The following is a 10,819-nucleotide window of genomic DNA, read 5'->3' on the forward strand; positions in this document are numbered from 1 at the left end:
CCCCACAACAGATGCCCCCTAACCTCTGCCGACTCCCACTATGGTAAGAGACATGACCCCCCCATTATACACCCCCATTACCACAGAACACACTCACAGAGACATGACCCCCCCATTACCACAGAATACACTCACAGAGACATGACCCCCCCATTACTACAGAACACACTCACAGAGACATGACCCCCATTACCACAGAACACACTCACAGAGACATGACCCCAATTACCACAGAATACACTCACAGAGGCATGACCCCAATTACCACAGAATACACTCACAGAGGCATGACCCCAATTACCACAGAATACACACACAGAGACATGACCCCCCCATTACCACAGAACACACTCACAGAGACATGACCCCCCCATTACCACAGAATACACTCACAGAGACATGACCCCCATTACCACAGAACACACTCACAGAGACATGACCCCCATTACCACAGAATACACTCACAGAGACATGACCCCCATTACCACAGAACACACTCACAGAGACATGACCCCCATTACCACAGAATACACTCACAGAGACATGACCCCCATTACCACAGAATACACTCACAGAGACATGACTCCCATTACCACAGAATACACTCACAGAGGCATGACCCCCATTACCACAGAATACACTCACAGAGACATGACCCCCATTACCACAGAATACACTCACAGAGACATGACCCCCATTACCACAGAACACACTCACAGAGACATGACCCCCATTACCACAGAATACACTCACAGAGACATGACCCCCATTACCACAGAATACACTCACAGAGACATGACCCCCATTACCACAGAATACACTCACAGAGACATGACCCCCATTACCACAGAATACACTCACAGAGGCATGACCCCCCCGTTACCACAGAACACACTCACAGAGACATGCCCCCCCCCCCCATGGCCCCCATTATACCCCCACGTTACCACACTCAAACTTAGTTCGACCATAAAAGGTCCCAGGCATGGTTGGCAGCGCCCCTCCAGAACCTCCAGAACCTGTAACCATGGTTCTCCAGGAGGTGTCGAGGAACCTGGTCCCAGGTCACTAGTGGTGTTGGTCTCAGTTGGCTTTGTTGAGATACACTAGCGTTTATTGCAGATAATGGTGTTGTAAAGGAATTTCAGGGAGACGATTGGCCTGCGAGGGTTCCAAATGACCCCCTATTCTCTTTCATGGTGGTACGTGGGTCTCATTCTCCTGTGATCGTGGTCATCCTACTGAAATGACACTCCTAAATGTTAATGGCACACAAAAACACAAAGTTACATTTCTGTACATTAATTCTGTTTGTGTTTGAGAGTGTGTGTGTATTGATGTGTGTGTGTACTGAATGGTGTAAACATGTGATCCTATTTAGGAGTTTCACTGCATTATTGAGATCTGTAGGGAAATCATTTACACCTGCCGCTTCATATTCAAATAAATATGGAAACTTGACACTTGTGCATCCAAATTAATAACCTCTTTAACCAATGTGTGTTGGTGTGTTCAGTCAGAATCAGATTACTAACCTCTGGAACCAATGTGTGTTGGTGTGTTCAGTCAGAATCAGATTACTAACCTCTGGAACCAATGTGTGTTGGTGTGTTCAGTCAGAATCAGATTACTAAACTCTGTAACCAATGTGTGTTGGTGTGTTCAGTCAGAATCAGATTACTAACCTCTGTAACCAATGTGTGTTGGTGTGTTCAGTCAGAATCAGCAAGCTGAAGAGGAGGAGACCTGATCATGGCCAGGTATGCTCTAAAGTCACTGACATTTGGACACTGAGACAGGAAGTCCAGCTCTTCCTTGTTGTATTGTAGCCCAGCTCTTCCATGTTTTTATTGTAGGAGAAAGGAAGTCCAGCTCTTCCTTCTTGTGTTGTAGGAGTCAAGTCCAGTTCTTCTACGTTGTGTACAAAATACAGTACTTCATGTCTTATAAAGATTAATGATGTATAGAGCGATGGTGAAGTGACAGAAGTAGAGATATATTCTGAGGTTAAAGCATGTGGTGCCCTCCTGAATTCAACCTGATGGTATTGTTTCCTGTCCATTAGGCACAATGTGGTCATGAGGGAGGCCGTTATGTTTACTGTTCCTCAATATATCCCTCAAACAACACAGCACCAAGCAAGACAAATGCTTTGTGCATTTCTGTGCACGTGTGCAGGTGTGTGCGTGTGCATGTGTGTGTGTGCATGTGTGATAATGCATTCAGCCTGGCATCATCATGCTTCTATCTGTGTGTTTCCAGGACATTTTGGTGAACCTGGGTGGGGAGGAACAGGACTGGGCTGAGCAGAGGAGGATTCACATGACCTCCATCCTGGGGGGGGTTAAAGGTAGAACACATCCCCTGTGACTGGGCCTGGGATCTGTGACTGGGGTTGGGTTCTGTGACTGGGCCTGGGATCTGTGACTGGGGTTGGGTTCTGTGACTGGGCCTGGGATCTGTGACTGGGCCTGGGATCTGTGACTGGGGTTGGTTCCTGTGACTGGGCCTGGGTTCTGTGACCGGGCTTGGGATCTGTGACTGGGTTCTGTGACTGGGCCTGGATTCTGTGACTGGGGTTGGGTTCTGTGACTGGGCCTGGGATCTGTGACTGGGGTTGGGTTCTGTGACTGGGCCTGGGATCTGTGACTGGGGTTGGGTTCTGTGACTGGGCCTGGGATCTGTGACTGGGGTTGGGTTCTGTGACTGGGCCTGGGATCTGTGACTGGGGTTGGGTTCTGTGACTGGGCCTGGGATCTGTGACTGGGGTTGGGTTCTGTGACTGGGCCTGGGATCTGTGACTGGGGTTGGGTTCTGTGACTGGGCCTGGGATCTGTGACTGGGGTTGGGTTCTGTGACTGGGCCTGGGATCTGTGACTGGGGTTGGGTTCTGTGACTGGGCCTGGGATCTGTGACTGGGGTTGGGTTCTGTGACTGGGCCTGGGATCTGTGACTGGGCCTGGGATCTGTGACTGGGGTTGGTTCCTGTGACTGGGCCTGGGTTCTGTGACCGGGCTTGGGATCTGTGACTGGGTTCTGTGACTGGGCCTGGATTCTGTGACTGGGCCTGGGTTCTGTGACTGGGCCTGGGTTCTGTGACTGGACTCGGGATATGTGACTGGGGCTGGGTTCTGTGACTGGGTTCTGTGATGGTGTGTCTGTCCTCAGGGCCTGTGTTGCTGAGCAGAGTCCTTAAGGAAGGCCGGGACAGTGACGGGGACCTGGATGTGGATGGAGACGACACTCTGGAGTACGGAAGAGCACAGTATCCTTCAAAGCAGTTTCTCAGAGGAACCATTTCATAGGCTATGGGAGTCTAACATGTTCCCTTAACCTGGTTCACCAGATACACAGAGGCTGACATCATCCCCTGTTCAGGACATGAACCTGGGGAGTTGGGGGACATGGAACAACTGAGGGGGGCTGTTTTAAAGTAGGTCCCAAAATTACTCAACAAAGGCTAATTCTGTGTGCTGATCAGCGTCTGCATCTTCTGACCACGGTCTCATGAGCCAAAACCAGTCCCGTTTTGCACTATATCATGCATTCCATATGAGATGTTATGACCTGAAAAAGACATTGTATTAGTTCCAAATATGATTAGACTTTTATTTTGCAGTGGTGGGACATTGTCGAACAGAGTAACTCTAGAACGTTCCAAATGGACAACTGAGGGTAAGAACAGATCGAGCACACAGGGCTTTGAATGAGGTAATGTGGCACTGTTAGGTAATGAGGCACTGTTAGGTAATGAGGCACTGTTAGGTAATGTGGCACTGTTAGGTAATGAGGCACTGTTAGGTAATGAGGCACTGTTAGGTAATGTGGCACTGTTAGGTAATGTGGCACTGTTAGGTAATGAGGCACTGTTAGGTAATGAGGCACTGTTAGGTAATGTGGCACTGTTAGGTAATGAGGCACTGTTAGGTAATGAGGCACTGTTAGGTAATGTGGCACTGTTAGGTAATGTGGCACTGTTAGGTAATGAGGCACTGTTAGGTAATGTGGCACTGTTAGGTAATGAGGCACTGTTAGGTAATGTGGTCCAATGAAAATATATATAATTATCTTTAATATTTCATCAGTTGTATTTTAATGAGAGTGGGTGTTCTGATTAGGGTCGCAATTCCTGAAACATTGTCTATAAATTAAGAGAAGTCCTGTAATCAAGAGGCAAGCAATCAGAAAACCTCCAACTGGGATTTCTGGGACTGCATTTTATTTGATGAGTTTTACAACCGTCTTGATCTAAAGAGGTAGTCCTGTTCTGCTACAGGTAGTCCGTCTACCAGCCATGGAGAAAACAGCCAGCTGGACAGCAGTGTCAGCTCCTTACACAGAAGCTGTATCAACAGGAACATTGAGATGTAAGTTCTGGGAGGAAATGACAACATTCTGCTTAACTATGAAAAAAGCCCAATCCAAATCCCATCTTCTTCCTGAGATCCCATAAATCAGGACGACTCATTGTGACTTGTGTGTGTATGAGTATGTGCGTGAGTGTGTGTGACAGTGTGTGTGAGTGTGTGTGACAGTGTGTGTGAGTGTGTGTGACAGTGTGTGTGAGTGTGTGTGAGTGTGTGTGAGTGTGCGTGAGTGTGTGTGACAGTGTGTGTGACAGTGTGTGTGACAGTGTGTGTGAGTGTGTGTGGGTGTGTGTGACAGTGTGTTTGAGTGTGTGTGAGTGTGCGTGAGTGTGTGTGACAGTGTGTGTGACAGTGTGTGTGACAGTGTGTGTGAGTGTGTGTGGGTGTGTGTGACAGTGTGTGTGAGTGTGTGTGAGTGTGCGTGAGTGTGTGTGACAGTGTGTGTGACAGTGTGTGTGACAGTGTGTGTGAGTGTGTGTGGGTGTGTGTGACAGTGTGTTTGAGTGTGTGTGACAGTGTGTGTGATTCTTGCCCTCCCCTTCCTCTTTCTGTGATAAATGAGACAGTGATGCTGTCTGGGATCGCTGCTAAATTTCATGCTCTGTGTCCATGTTGGCCGGCGCGTAATTTAATCTGTCTTCCATTTATAAATGACCCCTGCATCTTCCACCACTCCTGTGTGTTTGTGTGTGTTCATTTCTGTGTGTGTGACTTTCTGTTTGTGTGTCTGTGTGTCTGTGTGTGTGTGTGTGTGTGTGGGGGGGGGGATCAGGGTCCCTGAGGGTTCTGCGCTGACAACACTGGATGCATTAAAGACTCAGATACGGGACCTAGAGAAGCAGCTGTCCAGAGGAGACCGAAACAAATGCCTCATCTGCATGGTGAATATGTATTACCATAATATTGCCTAGTCTGGGAACCACCTTGTTTGTGCTGCTGTGTCAATTATGTTTCATTTATTGTCATTATTTGGCTTGACATTGACCAATGGGGCCAGCCTTTACACACATTTATGAATGGGTACATTTTAGTATGCTTCAGAAAGACCCCCAAAGCAAACTGAAAGATGTTGAACCTTTGATTAAATATATAGTTTTAAAGCGGTATCCCAGCTGTACAGAAGTTCTCCTGGCTCCGTGTACACTGACACAGCATATACAGAATGTCGGCGCCCTCTGGTGGCAGCAGAGTTTACTGCGACCGAGAAATTGAACAGGAAGAGAATTTGGAATGGGTTATGTCGGATGTTATTACAAGTGGCTCGTTTGTGCCATATTCTGTGAGTGAATCATTGTTTCTCTATTTATCACATACTTTCTCACCCTCTTTCTCAAACACGCTCTCTGTCCATGTCTTTCTCCCCCTTTCTCCCCCTCTCTCTCCCTACAGGACACGTACTCAACTCCCCTCACCTCAATCCAGTGCTGGCATGTCCACTGTGAGGAGTGCTGGCTCCGCTCTCTGGTACGTCCACAAAGAGGCTGTCTGGTAATGACATGTTAAAGGACACGCTGTGCTTCTGTTCAGCAGTCTTACATTGTGGTCACTGTGATTCCCAGGGGGCCAAGAAGCTGTGTCCACAATGTAACACCATCACCTCTCCTGGAGACCTGCGACGGGTGTTTCTGTGACTGGGAGGGGCCAGAAAAGCCTGAACCCCTCTGGGGGTGGGTGGGGTCAGCAACTGAACTATTAACCTTTGACCTTTGAAGGGAATGTAAGGGCAGCTGGCCTGTCAGAGATTGCTCTCGTCTTTGCACCTTAACCTACAGTACACACAAACTCCCAACAAAGGGACCGTTATGGAATATTGCACAATGATCAGCCCTCATGACCTTTGACCTTTAGATTTAGCTCTTATCTTTGGATTGCCATTTTGGACGACATTCATTTTCTACCTAGAATCACTCCCAACACTGCTGAGGCCAGTCACTTCAAAAAGGAGGACTCAGCTCATTAATGACCACAGACATGTCCACAACTAAAGTCATTAGAACTTGTATACTGTACAAAAGCTATTAGATGGCTTTAGATTAAAACCACCTTGAGATACTGGACTTTTATTCTGTATTGTATGTATACTCTTTTTAAAATAATAATTGTCTGTTTTTAACAAGAAAAAGCTCATGTAAACAGTGTTGTGAATGTTTGCTATTGTTTATATGAATTAGATTTAACTCTCCAATTGTGTTAACAGTCATGTTCCATTAGTCATGTTTTATATAACCAAAAAAATTTACCAATGTTAAAAAATGTGGCTTTAAAAATTTTGTTATTGCCCATCAATACTGGACATTAAAGTGTCACTTTCCTAATACATTCAGAGTTCCTTGTTTCTGCACTGGTGAGATCATTAATAATACAGTGAGTTCCTTGTTTCTGCACTGGAGACATCATTAATAATACAGTGAGTTCCCTGTTTCTGCACTGGAGACATCATTAATAATATATTGAGTTCCCTGTTTCTGCACTGGAGACATCATTAATAATACAGTGAGTTCCCTGTTTCTGCACTGGAGACATCATTAATAATATATTGAGTTCCCTGTTTCTGCACTGGAGACATCATTAATAATACAGTGAGTTCCCTGTTTCTGCACTGGAGACATCATTAATAATATGTTGAGTTCTATGTTTCTGCACTGGAGACATCATTAATAATACAGTGAGTTCCCTGTTTCTGCACTGGAGACATCATTAATAATATATTGAGTTCCCTGTTTCTGCACTGGAGACATCATTAATAATCAGTAAATTATTTTTGAGCTTATGTCGGCAAAAAGTAATAAAAAGTATCTTTTATTAATTTACACTCATTGATTAAACAAAATGTTACCACATTGGCCACAGGCCAATAGCTGTTATCACTTTTTGCAATGAGATTTTTCCCATCATTGGAAGCTAAGCAGTTCCTCGCATGGTGATTCTAGTGCCTCTACATTAAGTGTCCTTTAGGAAAGAAGTGGGTCACTTCAGAATTAGTTTATCCAACCCAGGTCAGGACAAGGCCATTAAATCCTGCTATTCTGAGCTTTCCTCAGGGTCTGACCATCTACTGTTCCTGCCAAGACAAAGGATGTGAGCTAAGGAGTCTGACCAGAGCAGGAGGGTGAGACCAGAGCAGGAGGGTGAGACCAGAGGAGGAGGGTGAGACCAGGAGGGTGAGACCAGAGCAGGAGGGTGAGACCAGAGGAGGAGGGTGAGACCAGAGGAGGAGTGTGAGACCAGAGCAGGAGGGTGAGACCAGAGCAGGAGGGTGAGACCAGAGGAGGAGGGTGAGACCAGGAGGGTGAGACCAGAGCAGGAGGGTGAGACCAGAGGAGGAGGGTGAGACCAGAGGAGGAGGGTGAGACCAGAGCAGGAGGGTGAGACCAGAGGATGAGGGTGAGACCAGAGGAGGAGGGTGAGACCAGAGCAGGAGGGTGAGACCAGGAGGATGAGGGTGAGACCAGAGGAGGAGGGTGAGACCAGAGCAGGAGGGTGAGACCAGAGGAGGAGGGTGAGACCAGAGGAGGAGGGTGAGACCAGAGGATGAGGGTGAGACCAGAGGAGGAGGGTGAGACCAGAGGAGGAGGGTGAGACCAGAGCAGGAGGGTGAGACCAGAGGATGAGGGTGAGACCAGAGGAGGAGGGTGAGACCAGAGCAAGAGGGTGAGACCAGAGGAGGAGGGTGAGACCAGAGCAGGAGGGTGAGACCATAGCAGGAGGGTGAGAGTGGAACAAGAGGGTGAGAGCGGAGCAGGAGGGTGAGAGCGGAGCAGGAGGGTGAGACCAGATCAGGAGGGTGAGACCAGAGCAGGAGGGTGTGACCAGAGGAGGAGGGTGAGACCGGAGCAGGAGGGTGTGACCAGAGGAGGAGGGTGAGACCAGGAGGGTGAGACCAGAGCAGGAGGGTGAGACCAGAGGAGGAGGGTGAGACCAGAGCAGGAGGGTGAGACCATAGCAGGAGGGTGTGACCAGAGCAAGAGGGTGAGACCAGAGCAGGAGGGTAAGACCAGAGGAGGAGGGTGAGACCGGAGCAGGAGGGTGTGACCAGAGGAGGAGGGTGAGACCAGGAGGGTGAGACCAGAGCAGGAGGGTGAGACCAGAGGAGGAGGGTGAGACCAGAGCAGGAGGGTGAGACCATAGCAGGAGGGTGAGAGTGGAACAAGAGGGTGAGAGCGGAGCAGGAGGGTGAGAGCGGAGCAGGAGGGTGAGACCAGATCAGGAGGGTGAGACCAGAGGAGGAGGGTGAGACCAGAGCAGGAGGGTGTGACCAGAGGAGGAGGGTGAGACCGGAGCAGGAGGGTGTGACCAGAGCAGGAGGGTGAGAGCGGAGCAGGAGGGTGAGACCAGATCAGGAGGGTGAGACCAGAGGAGGAGGGTGAGACCAGAGCAGGAGGGTGTGACCAGAGGAGGAGGGTGAGACCGGAGCAGGAGGGTGTGACCAGAGGAGGAGGGTGAGACCAGGAGGGTGAGACCAGAGCAGGAGGGTGAGACCAGAGGAGGAGGGTGAGACCAGAGCAGGAGGGTGAGACCATAGCAGGAGGGTGTGACCAGAGCAAGAGGGTGAGACCAGAGCAGGAGGGTGAGACCAGAGGAGGAGGGTGAGACCGGAGCAGGAGGGTGTGACCAGAGGAGGAGGGTGAGACCAGGAGGGTGAGACCAGAGCAGGAGGGTGAGACCAGAGGAGGAGGGTGAGACCAGAGCAGGAGGGTGAGACCATAGCAGGAGGGTGTGACCAGAGCAAGAGGGTGAGACCAGAGCAGGAGGGTGAGAGCGGAACAAGAGGATGAGAGCGGAGCAGGAGGGTGAGACCATAGCAGGAGGGTGAGACCAGAGCAGGAGGGTGAGACCAGAGCAGGAGGGTGAGACCAGAGCAGGTGGGTGAGAGAGAAGGAAGACAGAAGGGGCCTCCAAGGGTTGGGCATAGGTTTCCCTGCAAGAGACAAAAATCCAAATATTTGCACTATTATCTTAATATAACATTTGTCTCACAGTAATGTATGCTATGATACTTTTGTCAATGTTATGTAGAAAATTACCGTTGTGTGATCTTGTAGAAGTTGATTGATCTTTTGAATACAGCCTTTGCTAGATGGAATACCTGATCTGACTAGATGAATGAACATAACTGTGCTGATCTAATCTCCCATGTCACCTAACGTGACACCTATCCAATTAAAACCCAGAAAACCAGGTGAGGAGAGTTCTGAACTATTATTTTCCAACAATCGCTGCCACATTAAAACTGGTTCCATGAACAATATACACAGACTAATTTAGCTAAGTCTCAGAAGGAAAACAATGCATCCCAACCTCCTGTTTTCACAAAAATCTTGTTTCCATTCGCACTTCTTTTGCAAAACCCCACAAACTCTTTGTAAAACATAATGTTGTTAATGTTGTTATAATGTTGTCATGTAGAAAACACTGACATTCAAATACAAAACTCAAATTATCCCATTTCTAAACAATAAAATGTATAATTAGTTATGCAATCAGGATGTTGGCCTGAACAAAAAGGGCCACAGGTAAGATCAACTATGATTTGAGAACATCGGAGAGAAAGGAAGAGGAAGATTGAGATAAGGTGGATGACAGAGAGGAAGAAGAATTATCTCTAATGAGATTTGTGACACTGTTCTTCACAAAGTTCTTTTAAAATGAGGGAAGCTGGGCTGAGTCCAGCCAAACCTGAGCAATTTCACTGTATCAATTGTCCGGACTTTCAGAAATGAAAATAGGTTCCTTACTGTAAACTTACCTGACTACTGTGTTGACCACCATGTATTCTGTACTCTGAATCTGAATGAATTAGCACACGCAGGACAGTACAGGAATATGACATAACTTACGCTTTCATATTCTATAAAAAACTGAATTGAGAGACGCCAGTTGATGGTTGAAGACCTGCAGGATTTCTAAGAAAAAAGAGGGTTGTTTAAAAGAACCTTATATAATTAGAGGATAACAGTCCACAAGAATCACTCAAGACTATGGCTTTTTTCAAGGTATACAGACTGTCAGAAAATATAGCCTGAGGGGAAAATAAAAATCTCTGGTCAAGTGTGAAACAAGATGATGAGGTAGAGGCACAATTAACATTTATTTTGATGACTATAATAAAATAATTATAAAATAATTTCTTTACTCTCCTCTTGGGATACATTTCAAATGTTGGTGAATTACAATGCCAACCCCCACAGAATGAACAATTATGATATTTGTGCATTTTCTATTCAGTTCAGTATTTTCTTTGTTAACACTGTACAATATCATGCAAAGTTCAAAATTCATGGAGGAATTCTGGAACACATGATTATTATTGACTCGTTAATCCCTTTTCTAATCGTTTGAATTCCTCTCACTAGTGTCTGATGGGTGTTCAGTAGTTAAATTTTATTTGATGCTTTTGTGGGACTTTTTTAGCAGTTCTGAAAACCTCCAATTGGTCAATGAAGTACAAGGTA

At 47.2% G+C, this 10,819-nt stretch overlaps 1 protein-coding gene across 1 annotated transcript in view; it reads left to right on the plus strand.

Annotated features, from left to right (window-relative positions):
- Nucleotides 1-6,591, plus strand: part of rnf220b (ring finger protein 220b) — a 30,177-nt gene extending 23,586 nt beyond the window's left edge. Inside the window, exons 7-15 of the mRNA XM_020048933.2 lie at nt 1,717-1,760; nt 2,263-2,350; nt 3,169-3,265; nt 3,347-3,433; nt 3,620-3,675; nt 4,277-4,367; nt 5,140-5,248; nt 5,757-5,831; nt 5,927-6,591. Coding sequence (XP_019904492.1) covers nt 1,717-1,760; nt 2,263-2,350; nt 3,169-3,265; nt 3,347-3,433; nt 3,620-3,675; nt 4,277-4,367; nt 5,140-5,248; nt 5,757-5,831; nt 5,927-5,998 — 719 coding nt within the window. The 3' untranslated portion in view covers nt 5,999-6,591. The remainder of the gene's footprint in view (nt 1-1,716; nt 1,761-2,262; nt 2,351-3,168; nt 3,266-3,346; nt 3,434-3,619; nt 3,676-4,276; nt 4,368-5,139; nt 5,249-5,756; nt 5,832-5,926) is intronic.
- The last annotated feature ends 4,228 nt before the right edge of the window (nt 6,592-10,819 follow it).

Source organism: Esox lucius, chromosome 8 (genome assembly GCF_011004845.1).
Source record: "Esox lucius isolate fEsoLuc1 chromosome 8, fEsoLuc1.pri, whole genome shotgun sequence".
NCBI classification, from domain to species: Eukaryota; Metazoa; Chordata; class Actinopteri; order Esociformes; family Esocidae; genus Esox; species Esox lucius.